At 42.4% G+C, this 24,574-nt stretch overlaps 1 protein-coding gene across 1 annotated transcript in view; it reads right to left on the bottom strand.

Annotated features, from left to right (window-relative positions):
* JAG2 (jagged canonical Notch ligand 2) overlaps positions 1–24,176 on the bottom strand; it is a 71,499-nt gene extending 47,323 nt beyond the window's left edge. The window contains exons 1-2 of the mRNA XM_086749709.1: positions 23,980–24,176; positions 23,422–23,745 (exon numbers count right to left, since the gene is read on the bottom strand). Coding sequence (XP_086605835.1) covers positions 23,422–23,745; positions 23,980–24,060 — 405 coding nt within the window. The 5' untranslated portion in view covers positions 24,061–24,176. The remainder of the gene's footprint in view (positions 1–23,421; positions 23,746–23,979) is intronic.
* Positions 24,177–24,574: the final 398 nt, after the last annotated feature.

Here is a 24,574-nt window from a genome sequence, read left to right as displayed (position 1 = left end):
ACACGTAAGCAAGCAGAGAGTATAACATTTTAGGAAGGCTTGTAGTCATGCTACAGGCTTGTAGGAGATGAGAGATGTTAGTCAAAAAACAGTAAATGGTATTGATAGACAAATGCACATTTACTGGAAAATCAGTTTCAGCTGGGACAGCTCTCAGTTGTGCAACTTCCTGCTTTCTACTGGCAGTTACACAGTCCCCCTTCAAAAACCCCTAACAGACATCGTAAGAATGTAACCAGAAGAGAAACTGATTTTTGTGGCTATCCTACCTCTAGAGAAGACAGCTAAGGTTAGCAACACAGCTTGTCATCTCTTCCTCACCTACAGCTAGTCAGTAACTTTTAAAGAGGAATCTCTCTTCACAGTAGCACGACAGATCATCATGTTACAATTACTACACCTCAAAACAAGAAACAGATCCTTAATCTACTGGTTCAAAAAAAAAAAAAAATCCCTCTTCTCTCTCCCCCCCATCATAAATATCAAGTCTTGCACTAGATCTGCTTAAATTGCTCTGCATTGTGCACTTCACTTTAAAAAAAAAAAAACCACCAAAACAGCTGAAAACTTACAAAGAAGCATCCATGTTACCAAATATGTCCACGGTATGTTGCACTGAGAGCTTTCCAGTTGTTGCTCAACTATCAGAAACATTTGACTATCAAAAACATTTATTAGTGGAAATTTTAATATTCATACACTCACCCGTACTGTAACCCTACTCAATAACCAGAGTAAGAGCTACAGGCTGAATAATTAATGGCTATGAACTGTGAAGAATACTTTTAGCTTACACAATAGACATACCCATTTTATAAAAGCTCCACCATTGGCTTGCATTAGTCCCGTCTGTACTTTTCGACAGAAAGTCTGACACAGACTACCCAGCACACCTGCTACCACCAGCTGCAAGTGACTCTTCTGTAGCAGATACCTATACCAGACATCTTTCTTAAATTGTGCTTCCAGAAAATAATTACAGAACTTGCATTAATATAGCTCACGAACAGAATCTAAGAATCTACTGCGAATCTTTAAAGCTCTCATCACCCAGCAGTATATTGGCTCTCTGACACATCTTTAATAAGAACAGGCTAGCTTAAAAGCTATTTAAGGTAATAAGTTCTCCACAGAGGCTATTGATACAGATACAAGTGTGTTCCAGTTCCTTCATAAATTTAACAGAAAACTCTATAGTTTTCCAACAAGTATCCTAAGAATGCCCCAAATTCATGAGTCTTTTATGCATAATACATGAACACCACCACATCCGCTTCTTTTCTAACTTCAACAAAACTCTTGTTGTAGGGTGATATGACTAGCACCTTGTAACAGCAGGATGTGCACATTCCAGTCTATTCTTATACATAAGCAAAGCTTTGTAAAGTACTATCTGCTGTTTATTTCAACTACTACTAGCAAAATATTTTGAAAGTGACCACAGCACAGATTGAAGGGGGAGGAGATGGGGGTGAACATACAGCACTGAAAATACACTTGTTTCTACCAACTTTGGTGTCTAGGTTTATCTTCCAAAAAGAATTAAATACAAGACAGTATTTGTGCTCATCAAAAACCAGAAGATGTTAAAGGCTACGAGTCAGAAGAGGAGCACCAGCACGCTTCTGCAGAAGAGCACAGCTTTACGAAAGATTCATTTTGTAGGAGTTAACTACAGATAGGCCAAGCAGTTTGAAAAGATACAAATTAAGCCTGTTTATCCTGGTGATGCTGCTTCAGTTGTTTGGTTTTGGTTTGTTTTTTTTTTTTTTCCTTAGGACTGGTGTTGACAAAAGCAACTTCAAAGCATTATTGCACTGTTTATACATTAAACAAAACACTCCCCATACTATCCCAGCGACCTCCTTTCTGGGGAGGGGGGTAAACAAGACCTGTAATATTGGTATGGTATTGTGTTTTCACAAACTATTACTATTACCTTGATATTTTCAAGTCAACATTTAAAAGAGTTTGGTTTGGGGTTTTTTTTTGGCAAACCAGACACATTAGACTTTTCATCCCAAGAAAGATGATCAGTCTGCTGGCAGCACTTTTAATCAGGTATAGAACCAGGTATCCTCCAACTCAAAATCTGGAAAACACAAAAAGCTAAGGTTGAGCTGAAATCAGTACTTGACATTTTCTGCATCACTAACAAGCTATTGCGTATTAAAATACTTTTATTCTAACAGACAAAGAATTACCAATTTCTTTGGAATAAAAGGACTGACTGGAGTTTCTACTTGGAAAAACCTCAGAAGAAATCAGGAATCAGCAATGAAGTAGAAAAAAGCATGGCTCCTAAACAAATCCAGAGCCCACATTATTCTCCTGTTCCACAATCACACAGTAAATGCAGGGTTTCATCACCTATCAAGGACAGGCAACATTCGTATTTTAACTTTTCAACCATAAAAATAGGTCAAACAACAGTGGTATATCACTATTCTTATGACTAGTCTAATTTTTCTAACTTCTGGAATAAATCACCACCAGTATTTCTTGCAATCAAGTCCATTAAGTCTCAATAAACACAGTTAACTCTCAGATTTTCTTTCCTAAGAAACTTCTAGACAAGTGAGGCAAACAAGTCTCGGGGCTTCCACCTCCTTTTTTTTTTTTCTCCCCCTAGCACCTCTCTCCCTCCCCTAAACAGCCTGTTTGCCATGGAAAAAGCTGACTTAAAAGGCAAGCATATTCCATTTCCTGCCACAGGAGCTCTGCAGCTAGGGAAGTTCTTACAGCTTCCTCACAAATAAGGCAGAACTGCCAAGGGAGCAAGGAAGAAGTGAAGAAAGATTCTGAAAAGGTCCAGAACTCATCCTCAGTACAGGTTTAAGGGCAGACAGATGGAACAAGCCTGCAGGTTGACCTTTTGAGAGCAGACCTTATAAAAACATAATGGAGACCTCTGCTGAGGGAATAAGTGTTCCCCATTTGCAGAGGGGGAAGGGGGAAGGGGTAGGAGGCTGTTTTTGAAGCTTGAAGGGTATTTCAGCCGTGCTCACATGCAAGAACTTGTCTGTAGAATGCGAAGGCCATTCCACCATATAAAATCATAAAGATGCCCATTCTCTAAACCCTCAGATTTCATTTGAGAAGCAAGCACCACTGGTATAGCAAGTCTGAAAGCCTTCCCTTCGGAAACCTGGGCCAAACAATCCCATTTTATTAGGAGTGCTGTGGAAGGCCAGGTTACAAACTGCAAACATCTCAGCAGATAGCAGAAAGCAGTTGAGCAAGTTGAAGCCTTCTATTTGAGAGCAATTACTGCAGTTATATTCCTCTTGGCCCAGTCACAAAAGTAGGATGATGTTTACAAACTTTGGAGCCCTACTGTTGTGTGAGGGGAACTCTTAATGAATTAGCCCCACCTGACAATCTTTAGGAAGCCTGCAAAACCTGGGAGGAGAAGGGGTACTTTTTGCCATGGTTAACAGCCAACAGGCTGGTACCTCCGCCTACGTAAGTCTGAACACTTCACTTCACTCCTCCTCCAAACCAAGCAAAGTCAAACCTGGAGGGGTGTGTATGTGTGTATGCATTAGGGGCTGGTAGGGGGAAATCTAGATGTCTAGACTATTAAGACTCATTTCATTGCAAAAGAAGCACAAATGAAAACAACAGGTGAATAAGTAAGAGTCAGTCTCAGAGTTGATATATCAAGTTTAACACCCAGGTAGAGACTCACCTCCAGTTGAAGAAAGTTACCCAGCAACTAGGTGGAATAATCCTACCAAACAGCTGTATGCATCTAGAAGATAAATGACTTCAAGGAGGAACTCAAAGGGGTATTACAAAATCTATTTGGCAGTGCCAGGTGCTTTGTGAAACAGGAGCATAGCCTGCCTCTCTCCACGGCAATCAAACTACTAAATCATGACATACTTTACCAGATGATATATCTGTAGGATGCTCTTCAACTGAAGGTTTGAAAATACTCTGATCCTGTGCATTCAGAGCACAGTGATTGGCACAGTGCAACAGGAGTTTCTTGATGTGAGGGGGTCTTGATACATCATGGGACAGCAAACATTTTAGCTGTGGAGTTCTAAAACTCATCTGAAGTCATGTACTGGTTTTAGCCAATGCCTGTAGAAACAATGACCCATTTTCTGGTAGCTGACAACAGGCCAAAATGCCATGTCTCTGAATAGAGGAGAACATTAATGCAGTCACCTCAGACCACATACAGAGCAAAGAAAAAGCTCTCTGGAGACCCATCGTATGAGAAGCTAAACCATCAGAAGACAGACTCCGCAACCTTCTTGTAACTTAGCACCCTAGACAGAAACTCAAAGCAAATCTCAGCTCATTCAATCTTGCGACAAATGACAAGTCCTAAGAGTATTTGTTCCCAGTACCTCAGTACTGGCCCTGACCTTTGACAGTAGCCAGAGCAGCATCCTCCTTGAGTACATGGGAAGCATGCACCTCACTAACAGCTTTCACAGTGCCAGAAGCAAGTCATTAGCTTCTTAGAAAAACTGCAGGAGGTCTGACCCAGCAGCAGTCATGTCAGGACTTATCTAAAGAAAAGCTGATCTGGTAGCTACTCTCTGCTCACAGAAGTTTTGAGAAGAGCCCATCCCTCTTTTAAAGCAGTGCCTTTCACTCACCATTACATGCACAGCAGCAATACTAGTCCTGTGGAATAGAAGCAATTCCTGCCTCTGCTTTTTATAGCTATCTGCTATTCATCCCCACCCCACTCCATCACCCCTCGCCTGATTCCAGCATATACACACCTCTGATGTACTCAGGGAGATTTACTTCCAACTCTGAAGTCCGAGCTGTCAACTGTGTTCACTTACATTTGAACAAACACCACAGGATTGGCTTCCAAATAATTTATTTTCCTTATACTTCCAGAACTAAACAAAAAGAAGCCCATCAGTGAAAACTTAGCTACTCAGGTACAAGGACTTCTGAGATAACTTGCCTCTGCTGAGACTTTCCAGCAAGAAAATAGAAAAATATCTGTGTTTAATACCACTCCAAGCTATCAGCTATCACATTTACCAGTTTTGTGGAAGCACTTCTATTTTACTGCAAATGCCTTCTGCCTATGCCACCTCTAGGCACTTCCTGCATATCACAAGTCTTAACAAAAGTATCTGTTTATAAAACTGACCTATATATCACCAGTAACAGATTTTTATTTTTTTTTGCCAACTGGCTGAGCAAGCATAATGCTCAAGAAAAAAAAAAAAAATCAATTTAATCTTCAGTGAATTATCAGCAACTACAATTTTATCCTAGTGACTAGAATAGTGGCATTCCAGGAGGTCTTGAAACCAGCTCTTAGACTAACATATACACAGTTTAATCTTACCAATGATTTCTTCATCTTTCCATGGTATCTTTACAAATTCTTTGTGACCATTGGTGCAAAGGGAATACAACATTTCAAATCTTGTCATTTAAGCTTCCGATTTTGCTGAACATAAACACATATTCTGAGAGCCTCATATAATCCTGAGTTAATGGCACTTGCGACTCTGTTGTTCTGGGCAAATTTGTATCGATAAGCAAGGTTTCACAAAACACATCTTGTGACTTGTCAATTCCATCAACAGCTACTCCTTCAATCCACCAAAGACAGTTTGTTTCTAGCTAAGCGGGTTCCCTTCACAAGCTCAACATAAGTCCTTTGATCAAGAGATCTGCTTTCCATTGCTGTCCATGTCTTGACTATTTAATATTCAGAAGTCAGTTGGAAGTCGCACCCTGGTTAGAAGGGGAGGCTAGAGAACAGGGGGGAAAAACAAGGAAAAAGACATTCAGTGTTATGCCACTGTGTGATTCTGTAATTGAAGGTGCAGGGAAGCAGCACAGTGGTTCTTCCAAGAGATAGGATGAACAGCATCCCCCAAGAAAGGGAATGTTAGAAATCAAAGGTCCAGAGAAAGGCAACAAGAAATAACACTGAACTGATGATTTCCACAAAAGGAATGAAAAAAGCTAGTCAAAATGCCTCAACCTGGAAGAGAGACAACTACAGTATGTGATAGAAATCTATAAAGGGCACTGGGGATGGTTAGGAATAGATCATAGATTTTCTTATTCTTGACAAGAACTAAAGGGCATAAAATTAAGCTAATAGGAGCCACGGTCAGAAGAAAAAAAATACGAGAAGATGGCACTTCATGCAAGGCTTGGCAAAATGTTACACAGGTTGCCTAAGGGCAAAGTGGTTTTAAGAGCTTTGTGGGTCCAAGGGCAAACTGGCACAAATAGAGACAATCACAACTAGTTCAGGAAGTTTCCAGGTTGAAAACAAAGCTTGGGAGAAAGAAAGGTTTTCCATATTCTTGCCCTTAGACTTCCATTAACATATGCTTACATTCCCTGAATTCTGGTTTCAGTATAAGTGCTGCTCTGAAGCAAGTATTTGACTTCCTCTGATGGCTGATGTTAAGACAAGAGACCGCTAAAAAAAAATAATTATACTGTAGAATCTTGCATGCTGCCCAGGCCATTAGCATTTGTCTCAGTGTAATCAAAATTGTGACCAAGCAAAGTTAGAAGGGAAAAAAAGGGAAGTCAGAAAAAACCAAAAACCAGTTCTGAACAAGATTTATAATTATACCTCAAGAACTCCGCTTTGAAAGCCATGACAGAAGTAGCCATAATTGAAAAAAATCTAATCAAGATTCTCTTTTCTGCAATACTGAAATGTCACATGAAATGACTGCAAAAAAAAAAAATCAAACCATGTAATGCAATAGATGCATAGCAAGCCACATACTTGCTGCAGTAGATCCAAGAAATGCTACTCAGGAGGAAAAAAAAAAAAAAAAGCTAGATATTAACTGGGAACTGGAAACTTCCTCTGACGAAAATGCACTCCAGACAGTCTTTTAAGAGTGATTAAGTCAGGAGACACAAAGCAGAATATCCTGTCATCCAAGGCAAGAAAAGAGAAATGCACAAACACAGCAAGCATTTATCATTTATTAACTTACTGAAGACTGAAAATTTTCAAATGAAATACCAGGCTTACTGATTTTATAGATATTTTTCACACAATAATTTGTCTCATTTGTGATAAAAATCCATGTTTACCTGTAAGAAAACCAGTATTTGTCTTGGGGAAGACTAAATTGAGGTCTACACAGAAAGGTAACTGAAATAATTGGGCAATTCAACTCCAAACTCTAGCTATTCTACTTACAGTCAAAATCAATCCCCAATGGCAACTATGTAACACAGATAAAAGCTAGTGCTATTCCTAGTTACTCTTACTCCACTAAGAAAGTGATTCTGCACTGCCTATGTATGTTGCTATGCCAAGTGTCACAGTTTCAGACAGACATGTTCTTCCACACAAGCTGAAGCACAAGCAAGAAATACCACCCCTATTAAAAGCCAGACCCTCTCAGTCTCTCAGGAACCAGTGTCTATAAGAAGGAACATCACTTACATTCTCCAGGAGGAATTAGAGGAAGAATAGATTAGGAAGGGTGAAGATTAGGTTAGCATGACTGGCACAAAAGCTGAGAAGGCATGAGCATCTGTGACAGTCTGGAAATACCAGTTAATAAGAAAGAAGTAATGTCAGAACTTTAAAGCTGGAAGGGGGGGGGGAAAAAAAAAAAAAAAGTAAAAAAGTCACAGAGTTACTGCAGAAGTTTCCCTAATTTGACTGGACCACCTCAAATGCAACACTTCCGTCCACAAAACCTACTTTCAAATGTTGTAAGGAATCCTTGTCATTACTCAAGATCCCAGCCAGAAATGACAGGAAGAACCACCAGTCTCTTCAGAGCAGGCTGGCTTGATTGCCCAGATTTCTAATAGATGCTCCTAGATACTCTGCATGGATACCTACAGTACTCTGACAAACAGTAAGATATAAATACTGAGCCCTTTGGATCTGCTTCAGTAGCTATGTACCTGGAAGTCACTATAGGCTCAGTCCAGGGCTCAGACAACACAGAGTCAGAATTTGAGCCAAACTAGAATCCTTAGAGACCTCAGGAAACACATTTTAGACCAAAAGGAACAGGGTGAGAAAGAAGGAATTAAGACATCACAGGCTTTTTGGAGCCATACCTACTGAGGTAAATTTATTTCAGTTAAACTTTTTTATTTGAATTTTTGCACACTGTCCAGTAGGGAAGAAAAAAAAATCCTTAAACATTTTGGTCAGTACCCACAGAAGATCTTGTCCTTCACATCTCTAACAAGTCATGGGAAAAGACTTACAGAAACTCAATATCATACAACAATTCAGTAAAACTGTTTTTCTTCTACTTAAAGGAAGTCCACTCCACCACATGCATTCCAATCTGCAAAGAGCCCGGCAGCTTTTGCCTGCATCTTGGAGGCGATCCTTAGTTCTGCTGGACGGAGACCTAGCGTCCCACAAAGAGCTTTAGGCATGCAGAAAACAGGCCTCAAAAAGGACAGCATCTCACAACTGCCAGCCCTTCCACAGATGCCTGAGCACTGCAATGCTTTCTTCATATGTGACCACTGTGGAAGAACAACTGGCACTATAAAGAAGGATGATACGTACACAAAGTAAAATCCACTTGAAAACAGAGTCCTAACAAGTCATCTTGCTTGTCACTTTTTTTTCCAATAGCTGGTCAGAGCACTAATGATGAGCGCAGAACACTAATGATGAGCCAATACTAGTGCTAAGAAGCAGCATTAGTCATCCTTCCCTGCCACAGCTCCGCCGTGCAAGTTAATTTGCCTAACACACCTTTGTACACTAAGCCTTTACACAATCCGATTAAAAAAAGTTAACTGATCTTTGATTTTCCTTTGACACAGGTTTTAGTACGCTTGTTCCAATGAGGTTTTCTGGAAAGCAAACTAGGAGACAAAACAGTATCAGCAAGCTTTCCTTCTATACCTTAGAAGAAATTAAGTAGTAGAAAAGCCAGCCAATTACCAAAACAAAACTCTTAAATATAACAGCAACTAAAACAATAGAATTTGGAATGCTATAGTACAACCATACAAAAAGAAGAGACAACATTCTACTAGTTTACCTGAGGGTAGTCAAACAAGTGCCATAGTTTGTATTGTGCCTGTCTCTCAAACAGCAGAACCTACCATAACCTCCTCAGATTTAGTTTCTCTTTTTGACAGTTCTAGAGCAGAAGTAGTAGGAAGGAAAAGTGAAATTAATCCCACGTGCATCAACCCTGCAAATCTGCTAAAATCTCAAACAATAGCGTTCCCTTCCACCCTACAGGAACACAAGGAGTTGATTTTTAATTGAGATTAAATCAGAAGTTATACAGAAGAGAAAAACAGCAGCAACTCCAGCAGATGTTACTCCACTAGCATCTGATTTTAGTGGACAAGAAAAAGTCAGAAACCTACCAGAACACACTGTTTTAGATAAAGGGTCACAGGATTAAGTTTCAATAGACATTTTGCCTGATCATTGCATAAAAGGAAAAAACCCAAGCTATTTACACCTTGGACACTTTCATGACTTCACAGCTATTAAGATACAGCTCTCTTCACCACAGCTGACACTAGCACTAGCAGTTTCCAGAAATCCACAGAGTTAACTCAATAGGAAAGAACAGAAGAAAAATATTGATGAAATTAGAGAACAGAGAAAAAAGCCTTTTAGAAAGAGATGTGTACAATACCATGCACACAGTTGGGTACCATCTTAACATCATTTTATTAGATTTAAGATGAAGCTTTCAGCCTTGCTACCACCTTTCAACTGTTTCAGACAAACTTGATATTAACCAAGTATCCACGTCCTACTCTTTTCCTAAAGTTTTGGAAGAAGTCCAAGATAAATTAAGCCCATTATATCTACACTTTCTTGTTACATTAATGAAAATGTAGCTAGATTGTCTCTTTTGAAGTGTCTGTAACATCCATGAAGACCCATTAATGGTTAGTGCAAGACCTGTTTTATGCTAATATTTAGAATTCAAAGGTGAAACTAGTGATTAATACTGCTCTTCCCCTCCCCTCTGTGCTCCGTGTGGCATGGATATTAGTGTCCTCTGGGCACTTCAAGCCATGCATCATTATAATTTCAACTTTGAGTCAAGAGGGAATTAAACTAACTGTGTAATAACATACTTTAATTATTGTTCTAAACACTGAACACCTGCATGCACTCTCTTTAGCATTGGAAATATGCATACTAAGAAGGTAGGCAAATATGGAAAAAAATAGGTATGCCTTGAAGTTCTATGTTTGCAAATTTCCCAGGAAGAGAGAGTAGTGTTTTAATCTTAACTCTTTTAAATAACGTTAGCTGTTGATAGCACTGCAGTCTTTCCCTTTGTTTCTGGAAAAAAAAAAAAAAAAAAAAAGCAGCACATGCCCACAAAACCAATTCAAACTAATGAGCCTAGGTGTCTTGCCCTAGGAAGAGGAGAGGCCCATACTCAACCTCTGCTCCTGAGGGAGCACGGAAGTAAGGGCAGTGTTTTTCTAAGTCCTCTTCAACTCTCTCATCAGTCCTGTCCAACTCTAGAGCTAGTTGGGCAGTATCAGTCACATTTGAAAGATGGCAAGCAAAGTGAAGGCTTTGCTGGCCCACAGTGGTAGCCGCAGCTCACTGATCAAACATACCTATAGCTCCAGACAAGATGCATCATTTTTCTCCAATGGTGTTAGCTCTGAGCACAGGTATCATCATAGGCCTTTTCACCGTAAGGAACACAAAGTTCTAGGTTTAACGGCTACACGACTGGCGCAACAGTTTCAGTCAATTTGAACTTCACATTTTCACAAGAGACTTATCAAATAGATCACAGATTTCCTCATGGCTAGTAACAGAAGTATCATTAACCCAGAAAAAAGGGCATAACGCACTTCAACTATCCTTCATTTCAGCCCCAAACTAAACATCAACACAGTTTTTAATTTCTGCACATGCTAAAGAGGCTGGCAGAGAAAGAAACAGAAAAAAATACCATCTTATTTCAACTTCATAGATAGCTGCTCACCTTGCATTACAATCTCTTCAGCTCTCTTAACCAAGACACTGCAGACAACCAAAGCTACATCTGTATCTTGCTGTTCTCCATAAATTTATATCAATAAGTTGAGTAGAAAAATAAGTAACCACTGTAAGAGATGGTGTAAGTTTTTTCATTTTCATACACACAAGGAACTTGGATAAAGGATTAAACAAGGATTCTGCACACATACGTGCACACTTAGTTAAATATACATTGGAGCACCAGAGTTTAGTTGTGAAAAAAATATAACTTTATAAACATGTTCCTGAAACAAATGCTTGTATCATATTCCAGCAGCAAGACTGAATCTTCTGAACACTGCTCTGTGGCTACAGTAAGTCTTTATCGCATGCTTGCAGAACCAACCACTACACTGTATCTAAGTACTATTAAAAATGAACTGCTTACAGCAGCAAATAAATGGAGCATACAACAGGATATGTAGCCTACAATCCCAAAGCACCTATTTACCATATGGTAACTAAAACTTGATCAATTCCACCATGACAAAGCAGCATTAGAACTCTAATATCAAATTATATCTTTCAGATTAATGTAAATTGGAGGGGATATGATATAGCTTTATATTATTACAAATCAGACAAAACCCACAAATTGGCACCCTTTGGAAGGAAAGCTCTGTAGTAAGTGTAGCAAAGTACATGGAACAACCATTGAAAGCAGGCACTTGCCTTGTAAATTTACTCTAAGAAAGTGAATTAAGAGCGCTTCTCTATTTTTTTCCTTCTCCCCCCACTGCCATGGATCTGGAAGCTATGAAATGGAGATGAACTGAGCAAGTCTTCAAGTTTATTTCATTGTTGACCCCTAGCTACTTCTCTGGTGTGCACCAGTGTTACAGCATTCCTCATAAGGGTGAGTATCAATGGAGAATAGAATGAAGCCATGTAAAGTAAGCTATCGTTAAAAGAAACCAATTAAAAGAAATTTTTCGAGCTCAAGGATGGACTCATAACTGAAGAATGTGTATTAGTGATGCTTTTCAATTTCTTTAGTACTTTATTTGCCACTGACACTTCTGCTGTTCTGTCTTCTCCAGATTCCTTGGAAAGCTGAAGTTTCACAGACTACCAAATCTTGAAAATCCATCCTAAGGCCTTCGGGACAAGCAAATTATCAGTGATAATAATGCCACAAGCCAAGACTATCTTTTCCTGCCAGCTAAAGCTTACTTTATTTACCTTACATTTGCAGTGATATGGGAGCAGATACAAACAGCTTAAGAAGATCTGTCAATATGCAACAGTTCGGTCTTCTAAGCCCTGTGACAGTTACATTCTGACAGTCTGCACTAAGTCCATGACATGCAGTGTTAGAAAAAAAATGAATTGAATTCTGGGAATTAACCTCTAAAGAATTGTCACCAGCTAGGCTTCACCAACCACTTTACCCTTCACCTCTTACAGAGCAAGAAGAGATGTGAAGTGACTACAAGCTATAAACCATACAACCCTGAAGTTATCACAGCTTAACGGCAAACATCAGAAGGCACTGAAGGAGCACTAAATATTTGACAACCAACACCTTAAGTGTATAAGCAAGTCTAAACATTTCAATTTCTCTACTTCCTTCCCTTCCTCGCTTTCTGACAGAAGCGACCAGTGGTCTGTGTGGACGAATCATGAAAACAATGCTCTGTCCTACAAAGTTCTCCAACAGCCAAATACAACACTAAAACATTTTGCGCCTATATATAAACATATGGTTTAAACAACAGTTTAAAACCAACACAAGAGGTGCTATCAACTCATTGCTGTGTACAAAAACCAGTCATTAGTGAGGAGCAGCAGATAGCTATACTTGCTCTTAACAGTTCAAGTAAACATGGTTTGACTTCTAGACTTTGCTGATTACATGCAGCCAGTTACAGTAAAAAGTCCATGTTGTGATATAAGGAAAATCATGTTACTGTAATGTAAAAGAGAATTAGAACTATCAAAAGCATCTATTTTTTTTTGTACATGGTGTAAGAGAAAGGAACTGCCACTAAAATCTATTAAGCAGCAGCACATTACCAGACCAGTGCTATTAAAATGGTCCTCAAACAATAGGAAGAATAGTAAATGGTACCAAAAATTGCACGCTCTAAGACTTCTACTTCAGTGTCAATTGGAATACATCAATAATTAAGCTATTTACATATTTCTCAATTTACTGCTTAAAGCACATGTCAGTCAAGCCTTCCAAGTATCAACAAGCTCCCTAATTGCAACTTAAGTTTTCCAGCTGAGTCCTGAATCTTTTAACATTAAAAATGTAGATTGTGTTTTAAGGAAGATACTTCAATTTTACAATGCTATAAACAGAACTATACACATTCGGGGGGAGGGGGGAAACAAAAACAAAACAAAAACAAACAAAAAAACCAAACCACACTTAAAGAAGCCTATTTGATGTTTTAGGTTAACTGCCAGCTCTTACGATATTTCAGTACAATTTGCATGTATTGAACTGCTTCAGAAGGAGTAAAGAAAGCTACCTCTACCCAAAACTAGCATTTTCCTCCCAAATGTAGGATACTGCATCAACATTAGCATTGCCTACTCATTTGAAGTCCAGAAATGTAGAATTTATCCAATTCAAATTTTAGATGCTTTAAGTTACTCAGGCTGGAATGTTCAGAGTATGCTACATTGGAGAGATTATAGACCTAGTGGCCTATTTGGCAGTAGAAGAGGCATCACAAGAACAATTTAAGTGTAATAGTAGCATACTGAACAGAAAACACCAGAACACACCCTGCTGGGAGCAAAATATATATAATCAGGACTTTCAAGCCCGAAGCAGGATGTAAACAGATTGCAGTTTATGTACTAATACTCCAGTCTTATCTCAGATTTAAAAAAAAAAAAAACTTCAGAGAATGAGCACCTGTGCATCTGTCCAAGGGGCATATAATTGGTTACTCAAGGACTATTAGGCTGTTTCTTAGCAACCTCTGCAAGCTCTAATCAAGTAAGACTAAGATTGTCATTTAGCCTTGAAATGCCTTGCCCCTTCCATCTAATATAGCATTCTAACTGCTGTTGAGGAGCAAACAGTAATTTCAACCACAGATAAAAATCCATGCTTACTATGTGTTTCAGCTGAGAGTTCCTCTTAGCACTTGTTATCAGAAGATCTTCATGTCAAATATGCTTTTTTACACTTTATTTAGTATCTGAAACCACAATTAATAAAATAAACCTTTAAGTTTCCTCCCTTTTATAGAAAACACAGGCTAAGCCTAAAAAAAGTGATCTTGGGAATAAAGTTTAATAAAGGAACACAAGATACAGCTCTACTCAAACAACAAGATTTTATAACAGTAAAACATTCTCCAAATAGAATTACAAGAAAAATGCTTAATATCAAAAGCAGCAGCAGAGACATTTCAGGTAAACAGCAAGCATTTGTCTCAGAGCTGGATGGTATTTAAATCTTTGGTGATGCTGAAATTTATCTCCTGTGTTGCACACATTGGATTTCTAAAATCGAGTATCTTTAAGCAAAACTCTGGCCATCAGAACAGAATAAAAAAAGCCAAAGGTATTTAAATAACTGAAAAATAAGCTCATTTGTTCAGTCCTAGTCTAGCATCATTGCTCATCCATAACACTGATGGACATAGGATAGTCTCCACTTAAGACTGCAGTCTTGAACATTAAGTTTTATGCAGAATATTTTTCCTTATACAGCAAGCAAAGACACCAAGAGTCTATGGTTAAATCAGGGGTAGCCACTCCTCCCTGACTCAAGATGATCTACATGAGAACCATCACACAGCACTCTCCAGCTCTCTGCCTTCTGACAGGTCTCCCTGGGCATACAAGGGAAGGCAGCAGCTCCAAGAGGGTCCCATCACCCTATGGGAGGTGGAAGTTCAGCAGATGCCCGACATGACCTAGCACAGATGGACTTCATCATCCATACTGGTTCATTCCCCAACCGTGGGGGAAGTGGCAGGGGAACGGGGGAGCAGTGAGATTATACGTCCACCTTCTCACAGCTCAAAAGCCACCAACTGGATATGGCTGACAGTACTGCCAGCAATCACCTCTGGCCAAAGATCAACCAGTTTTAGACACCCACTAACCAGAAGCCAGAGCAACTTTCTCGCAACAAGCCCAAAGGCGTATCAGAGTGAAGAGGAAGAGAATGGTGGAGTTACTGCCACAGAACAATAGCAACTATCCTTTGGGTAAGCATCTGGCTAACCATTAAGGAGCCGGAAGCAATGTCAGTATACCCTTATTCCTTACTCCTTGAAGCAGCCTCTCTCCTTCCAAATTGCTGCTCCCAAGCTCCTTCCAGATCCAAGGATTGCTATCAGCTAGAATGGGAGAGGACCAAGGGAAAGTGAATTGATGTGTTAGTAGGAGAGTGACCCTCCCTTTTTAGTCTCTTCAGTAGGCTGAGAAGCTCTGAACCAGAGTATGCAATGCAAATAGGACCCACACAGAGTTGACAAAACATTGGCCTTGTTTTCAGAAGAGGAGGGAGGGAAGCTTTCAGGTACACAGTAATTTAAAGCTTCTGCAGATGACTAAGTATACGATGTGATCAGAGCTGCTTTATTAACTTAATAGAGTAGTTTCTAAAGTACATTCATAGCATATATTTCAGAGCCAACACTCACACAAAGCAGCACCTACAGGAAAAACAAGTGAAGGAGTCAGACTACACAGAAAGGATGAATTCCAGTCATTTCACCTACACGTAGTGACTCGATGGCATTGCTCAAAAGAGGGGCCCACAGGAATAGAACAAAAGAAAGTAATTTTAAATGTTTAAAAAAACAACAAAAAAAAACCAAAAAACCAAACCATAATTTACCTTGCATATCTGTCTCAAACACAATCCTTCTCATACAAGAAAAACGTTGTGATAATTTATTAATTACAAACATTAAAAATGTGCTTAACTGTTTTGGACATTTTTTATATCCAGAAGACAGTAGTTTCACATTATTTATTGCTTGACAGAAGTTTAATTTTTTGCAGCTTTTGTACTGAACAGTGAACTCTAATAGCAACTTAAAGTGAGATGGACTTGTGCATGCAATACAAGCAGTAGTGTCAAATACAGAAGGTAGCTTTCACAACACAAAGCTTCTCAATATCTACAGCAACAGATTTCCTGGAACTTCACAGAATTTCTTAGAAAGTCTACAATACAGCAGGAACACGCCTACGAGGACAGGCTGAGAGAGTTGGGGCTGTTCTGCCTGGAGAAGAGAAGGTTCCAGGGAGACCTCATAGCGGCCTTCCAGCACCTAAAGGGGGCTTAAAGGAAAGACAGGGAGAAACTGTTTAGCGGGGCCTGTTGTGATAGGGCAAGGAGTAACATTTTTAAACCAGAGGAAGGTAGATTCAGACTGGACTTTTTTTTTTTACACTGAGAGTGGTGAAACAATGGCACAGGTTGCCCAGAGAGGTGATGGATGCCCCATCCCTGGAAACATTCAAGGCCAGGTTGGATGGAGCTCTGAGCAACCTGACCTGGTTGGAGATGTCCCTGCTCCTTGCACAGGGACTGGACTAGACAGCCTTTAAAGGTCCCTTCCAACCCAAACTATTCTATGACTCTAACACAGCTTAATTAGGTCAAACATCACAAGTCTGATATAAATGAAACTGATTATGGTTTTACCCCAACCAACCATGTTAAAGATAAACCTGATCGTTTAAGATTAAGGCTACAGGGAGTCAGGTCTTTAGTAGACACTTCGCAAGCAGACTTTTTTTTAATTTTTGAGAAAAATAGTGTTTCAAACATCTTCAAACAGGCCAAAGAGTGCTACAAAGCCTGTGGTGAATTAAACGTGCTCTGTTTCTACCTCGCCCTCCTCTCCAGCTCGTATCCTCTAGTGTAAGAGTAATCCTGACTACTTTAATATCCATTCCATTTTCAGTCCAAGATTTAATGCCCACACCAGCTGTGTGGCTAAGTGTAGCATTTCACTGATAGGCTGGCTGGAGTACCTTCTGGAATAAAGATTAGAAAGTTGACAAGAGGTGTACAAGCATACCACTCTTGGTGTCTGGGAGGTAAGGTTATTTGTTTGCAAGTTTTGAGTTCAGCCTCACTGTTTCTAATAAATAAGCAAGTGTTTACTTAAGGAAGCTTTCAAGGAGTATAAATAGAAGTGTTCTTTACTATCTGACCATCTCTGTGACATTCAACCCTCCCCCTCCCCGAACTTTAAGGTACAAAAGCTTAAATACTTAACAGAATACTGTCCTCTGAGGAATATTTATTTCAAAGACATATGAAATTCTAGATTGAGTGACATCAATGTATGAAAGATGAAGAGAGTAAAGAACATTTCTGCTTAAAGTTAGAAGGCAGATTTCTTATAGTTACATGAAACTTAAGTCTTTAGGCTTTCTATTCTGGGCAAGCTGCAAATAGTTGCTGGCACACACAGCATGCCAATAATAAATCCCTTTTTCAAAGACTGGTTCTGAAGTGCACACCATTAAGGCCTTGATTCTTTTTTAGAGGCGACACCTGCAGCTGCTATTGAAATCAACTGGAGTTGTCACTACCCAGCATTGCTAAAGTCACTCACTAAAACATCACCCGATTATCTTAAGAAAGAACATAACAAAACCTGCAAGCTACTCTTTGCGTTTGTGTAACTTGAAACTAAAAGGGATTTCATTTATATAATAAAGCATTCCCCCAACCTCAGCCTTTCATTTCTTATCAAAAAAAGTCTGAAGGCAAATATAGCATTGAGCAGTGAGGTGAAAGCAGACTGATCTACTTCCCCAAGACGGAGGAAACACAGATCCCTGTTTTCTCATCTACAGTATATCTATCCACGGATTGCAACAGGAAAGAGAAGGCATCATGAGCACAAGGACTGCAGTTGTTTTGTCAAAATAAGACACAGTCTGGCACGTCACTTAACACAGCAGTCCTAGAGTCTACTGAGAAGCCAATTGGGCAGAGTCAGTAAGTAAGTAGCAAGTTCAGGAGGGGAGGCAGGTCAGGGAAAGTGGTCAAGTATTAAAAAGGAAGCTTTGTGTTACCAGCAGAGCATTCCACCCAGGGAAAAAAAAAGTTAAGCTGCTGAAATAAGACATTAAACATTTATATAGTTCATCAATACATGGGCATCGACTATATTATTTTTTCCATGCTGATTTCCTCTGCTAACGAGGTGTGATGCATGTTCATTACAACCCATCACTACACCAGATGAATTTTACACTTTGGTATAAAGTCTTGCTCTCATTTCTTGTTCCCAGTCCTCAGATCTTGCTTGGGACTGTGCGTTTGCATGTAATTTTTTTTTTCTTTTAAAGGGAGTTTCAATGGAGCAAAAAATAACTATTTAGACGTAAAGCTTGCTGTGAATGACTGGGGGATGCTTCATTTGTGAAATTCTGATCTTTTTCAGGAGAAAAGTGTACATACTGTTCCTTGGGTACAGCTGTGTACAAGTACCTTTTTCAGTGCTAAATGGCCTAACTTTAACCTGACTAATTTAAGCATATCTGTCACATTGGGCTGTCATTCAAGCTGACAGGATGCATGTTTACTCTATCAGGGAGCACGGAGTAATCTAATCCAGGATGTTTTCATTACAAAGCCTCAAGATCCTGATCAGAGAGTAGTGATGGCTGTGTTAAGACAAAAAGTAGACCAACTGTAGATCTCCTAGCCAAACAAAAATAGACAAGAATATTTCCTACAGTCAGGCTATCTAGTTCCACACAGGCACCAAGGATCCCAGATAACATGTTTTGAGGCTAGATGCCTTCCACGGCCTAACCACCTTCATCAGACACACAGTTTTTCAAATCAGAAGGACAGAGAGCTTGATGCACAGTCCTATACTGAAGCAGACAACATCCGAAAGTGCCAAACAGAACACCATACCCATTAAGTAATAAAGCTGTAAGGTCAAGTATTCCTGCTCAAGTTTTGGCAGGGGAGGGGAGGGGTTGCTTTCTAAGAAATTTAACATCTACTGCTGCAGCCAAGTTATCCTCTCAACAGCTTTATTTAATGGTTCATGCTCCTGTGTATGTTTTAGATCAAGACTGAACCCTTCCAGGCATTTGGATGAGACTCACATGTGGACTGCATGTGGATGAAACTCACACAGAGCCTGGATATTACATTTATATACTTTCACACATTTTTATCTACCTGAAAGTTAACAGTACTTGAGAAGTTGAGAGAGAGGTGCTACAATCACACTAAATAGCAAAAAGTTAAGATCAGTGCTTACAAAAGTTATAAATGAGTTGCCCACATTCTAGTGGGGAAGGCGCCCCTCTACCCAACCAATCTGTGAGGGCTGCCTGAACCTCTACTACCCCTTCTTCAGATAGGTACACAGAATTCTAGCTAAGCGTCAAGGAAAAATAAAGTGAAATTGCTTGTTGCTGCTACTTATCCCCAAGGTCTGAACTCTGAAGTTCACTTGTGGAGGTCAGAGTATACCACACTCATATGTATACTGCACTGTCAGTCACGGTAGAATCTCAAAAACAGAGTGGCTGAGGGTAGATAGTGATGTATGCTGTAATAAATGTTTTCAACATCCACAACTAGTCAGAACAATTCCTCTATATGACTAATTAACTGAAGTAATGGATGCATACCAATATTTACAGGGCAGGAAAAGCTGTGAATTCCCTGAGGGAAGGAACGGGTGGAGGGAAAAACCACACACATACAACTCCATTTCACGCCATCTTACAAAGGAGTATCAAAAATGGTTCCACATAACACATCCAGTAGAATGCCTATAACTTTAAAACATCATCTTTAGAAGCAGCCTTCAAGTAACCCCTCTTCTATTGAGCCCAAATCTGGAGTTCTGCAAATAACTTGTTATTGACAAATATTGATGTGCAAGGTATTTCTGAAGCTTCAGTGTTTGAACAAACAGCTCTGTGCTAGAAAAAAAAAATACTCAAGACTAACAAACCTAAACTGTGTAAGTGATCAGAATCAACTCTTCAAAGCTACTTGAATTCCTCTGTTTTAAAGTTGCACATAAATTTTAATTGCATCATTTGTTTGTTAACAGTCTCAAATGAGCATTAAGCTTCAAGTTTTACAGCAGCAGGCAAAGAAAAAAAAAAAAGTGAGGTAGGTGGGTGAAGAAGACAGCTGTATTGTTCTAGCTGTTCCTCAGCCTCTCCCACTGCCAGATTTCTGTGGATGATGTATCCCAAGGTAGCAATTTCAAGAACTTTTTGGCAATATCCCAAACTCCTCTTGCAAATCAGAGATCAGACTAATGATATTTTTAAAAAAGACAGGAAATAGGAATAAATGGGATAACTGACACTGTATCAAACAGTGGAAGTCACTGAACTCTAGCACTGCAGCTTACAGAAGAGAGAAGTGTCCAAATTTTAGAGTAAAATTTTACCATGTAAAAATTAAAAAACACCCACAATAGAACAAAACAAAGGTAAAAAAATACCTTTCAAGACAGTACTTGCCTTACAGCTACTGTTAGCTCAGGACACTGCAAACAGACATCAAGAAAACCTCCCTCAAGCGATTTATACATTAATACATTAGTCTCCTTAAGTGAGGGTGTTATTCAGATGAGGTTCAGTAAGAAGCCCACATATACCAATCCTGGCTTCCATTAGGGATGGATCTCTCAGTCTTAAAATCCAATGTAGAACTACTGAAATAATTCCTCCCCCCACTGCCAGCACCAAGGCAAGTTCATTTCATAAGCGAAGGACACACTTTCTGATTCTTTTCAGTCTCTTCCCTTCCCAGCACATTCAATAAAGGAACATTAAATTAATTACTGTTGCATAGCAAAAAAAAAGCCTCATGAAAAGACTATGTCCATATCATTGTTTCTTGTTTGCAAACTTGAGCAGAGAGAAAATATTATTTGAGAGTAATTTTGAAATAACCCCAAGGTGTTGAAACCTAACCCAGGAACTCAATCTAATTCAAGAAACCTTGTGTTAAACTACATTACAAATTAAGCCTCTCCTTGCAGAGTCTGTATGGCTTACGTACAGTTGTGACAAAGAAGCAGCATTCCTCACCAACAGACCGAACATCAAGAGTTCAAAACGTAACTACAACACACAGGAGGGACTTATTTCCATAAGTGCATCCATGGACTGCAATATAGGGATTGTTTTTAAAAGTACAGCTACTCCACAGCTTATTTTTAGAATCAAGGGTGGGCAGGGAGAGTATTCAGTAAACCTTCCAAAAATCAGCCAACCACCCACTAAACTGCAGTGGCACTGTTTAAATAAATTACAGGCTGCTTTGCAACAGCTGGGAAAAAAAAAAAAAAAAGAATCAGTAGAAAGAAAGACCAAAGACTTTGAATCCTTTAAAATGCCAGAGGCAATGATACAAGAAACAGCAGCTCAGGGCACTGTATGCTAGAGACACTATGGTAATTTACCTGCAAGAGGTAGGTCAAACAGGCCTTTCTTAGGACTTGATGAGCATAGAACAACAATATCCGGCAGCTGCAAGGTAGGAATGTGCTTATTCCAACAGAGAAAAACCAAAGAAGGCTGGGCTTAGGGACCTGTGTTGTAAGGATTATCAAACTCTCCTCTTGTTTCAAGTAGCAATACTAGAAACTGGCAAAATAAAAATGTGAGTTAAGTTACCTTTATTTCCTCATGCAGATAAAGTTTGAGGTGCTAATGTTACCAAAATCTCCTACTGAAGAGTTTACAATTTTGTCAAGCCTGTATTAAGTGGTCAATAAAGAGGAGAAGGAATCTTAATTTTTCCTTTGATCTTATAACTTAAGAGCAGAGTTCCAAATACCCTGGGTTTATGGTATTGGCTATACCCGTTAACAGCAACCTTTGTAAGTTCAACACGCCACAGGACCAACAAAGGCAATCAAGGCACCTCAACCTGGCAACCAGAATGTAAGCACCTCTGTGCACAGAAATTTATCCGTTGTACTATTTTTTTAACCGTCTAACTCCAGCAAAACCCCTACCTCCAAACAGCAGTCAGTTTTTAATTTCAGGTGCATGAGCATCAGGTTGGAGGGTCCCTGGCAGCACAGAAAGTTAATGATTTACGGGGACTGGTTTCCTTCAGCACAAAATACAAGTGCTTTTGTCCCTGACCATTCCGAGCAGCTGTTTTCCAAATAACAAAGACCCTGCGAGCTATGTATCTGGAGAGGTCGGCGAGGACCACTCCATCTGTTAGTCACCAGGTGCCAGATCCGCAGGTAGCGGGGCTTCCGACAGCCATCTCCCTCTTGAGCACTGCACCGTCCCCGTTCCTCAGCGCCTCACAACTTGCCAGCTTCCACCCCGTGGCCCATCTGGAAGGGCCGAGAGCAACAGCCGTGAAACTCCCTGCAGGATCCTACCTGCCCGCAGCCGGGCCTTTCCCCCCCTGCGCGGGCCCCTCTCCGCACCCAGCACCCCCGAAAAGCAGCAGGAAGGTCGTTGGTGGGCAGCCCCTGCGGATGTGCCCCCTCGGTCAGGCGGCGCACGGGGCGGGGGGGGCCGAGGTAACGGATTAGGGAGCGGGTCACGGAAACCCTCCCCCGAGGGACGGGCAGAGCGGGACGGGGGCAGCACCACGCACACAGCTCCCGCCGCCACACAGCCGAGGCACGGATCGGGTTTCCGCCAGGATCAGAGCGGGGCTCCGCTTGGGACGCTCCCTCCCGATTCGTGTGCCCGGGGTGTGGTGGTGGCGGGCAGCTCCAGCCTCCCTTCGCCGCCCCCGCGCAGGTGTCGGGGCTCCGTGCGCCCGGGGACACCCCCCCCCCCCCCACCCCACCCCGGGCGGCGCCTGCCGCCCGCCCCTCCCGCCCCCGCGCCAACGGCCGCCGCGCGCGCCGGGCGGCCCCGCCCGCGCCCCAGGAGGGGCGGCAGCCCGCGGCCTTCGCGAGCCGCGGCACGCGCCCCGCCGCCGCGCCCCCACCTGCGCCGCGCGCGCGCCGCCCGGCGGCGCCCCCTGCCGGGAGCAGCCCCGCGCTGCGCCGAGCGGAGGGGGCTCGGCCGCCCCGGGGTGCGCCGGTGCCGTCGGGCGTCGGTGTTCGGGGGGTGGTTTTTCACTATTATTTTGAGGTTTTTTTTTTCTTTTTTAATTTCTTTCACGCACAAGCCGCCGCGACTCGCACCTGCGGTCCGCGCGGCAGCCCGTCAGTCCGCAGCCACCGGCCATTCCGCAGCCGCTCCCCGGCGCCGGCACCCCCGGTCCGCCCCCGCCAGCGGCCCCTTGTGAGGCCGCCTCGACTCCCGCGCCCCTCGGGCAGCGCAAACCCCCCGCACCCCTACCCTCCGCCGGCTGTGCCCCGCGGCCCCGGGAGGCGGCCAGCCCCGCCCGGGCAGCGCACCGGCTTTTAACGGGGAGCGGGCAGCCGCTGCAAAACTGACGCGGGGGGGTAGAACAAAAGAAAAAAAAAAAAAAAAAAAAAAGAAAGGTGGTAATAGCGCGATCATCAACCTACCGGCCACGCAAACTGAAAGGGAATAACAATCCTGCCCGTCTCGGGGGTTCTGCCTTGATGGGAGTATTTGTTGCTGTTCAAATAGAAAATATTTCCACCGAGCACGGGAGTAGATCCGAATCCGTAGTTGCAGGGTCCGACCGGAGTGATCTTGGCCTGATATTCCTTGAGGCAGACTTTCACGTAAGTGTCGCACTCGTCCCGGGTACAGCGCAGGTTCTGGGGGCTTTTCGTGCCATCGCAGCATTCCCCATTGAACAACTCGCCGTTTACATTCCGCACCGAGTTAAGCTGCAGCTCGAAATAGCCCGTGGACCGGGACACCTAAAAATAAAAATTAAAAAAAAAAAAAAAAAAAATCAAAGGGGAGACAGCTTCGTTACTACCGCGCCCAGGGACAGCGGCCAGGCGCTCCCCGGTGCCTCCCTCCAACTTTCGCCGGTTTAAACCCGCCGCGACGGCGGCATATACGTATATATAAAATATTTTATATCTCTCTATATGATACGCGCACGGTAGGGACGGAGCGGGGAGGAGGGAGACGCGGCGCCCCCCTACCTGCACGCAGGAGGCGAGGAGCAGCGCCAGGCCGAGCGCGGCGGCGCGGGGGGCCCGGTTCCGCCGGCCGGTTCCCCTCATGCCTGCTGCTCCGCGCCGCCGCCGCTGCCTCAGAGAAGCCCGCCGAGCCTACCGGCCACGGACCGGCGGCCGCTCGCGGCATGGGCGGCGGGGGAGCCGCCCGCAACGCGCCGGTGGGCGCAGGGCATGGGCTGCCGGCGGGGCCGCCCGGAGCGCTCCGCTGCTGCCGCTGCCGCTTCTGCCGCCGCTCCCCTCCCGCGGGCTCCGCTCGCCCTCTGTGCGCCTCGGCTACGCGGACACCCAACAAGTAGGTGCCGGAGTGACAGCTTCATTACCCATTCGCCGCCGCTGCCGCCGCCTTCATATTAATGAGGGGGACGGCCCGGCCCCGCGGCCGGCGGGTGGGGCCAGCGCCGCTCCCGCCGCGGCTCTTAAAGGGCGGCGGGCGGTCGGCCCCCGCCCTGCCTCGCCCTGCCCCGCCGGGAGCGGGGGGTCCGCCAGGGACAGGGGAACGCGCGTGGGGTACGTGTGTACCCACGCGAGGTTGGAGCGCCGGCAGCTGCGGAGGAGCGCG

Source organism: Chlamydotis macqueenii, chromosome 5 (assembly GCF_036417535.1).
Source record: "Chlamydotis macqueenii isolate bChlMac1 chromosome 5, bChlMac1.mat, whole genome shotgun sequence".
Classification (NCBI taxonomy): Eukaryota; Metazoa; Chordata; class Aves; order Otidiformes; family Otididae; genus Chlamydotis; species Chlamydotis macqueenii.
Note: the sequence above shows the minus strand (reverse complement) of the source record. Positions and strands in the feature narration are given on the sequence as shown.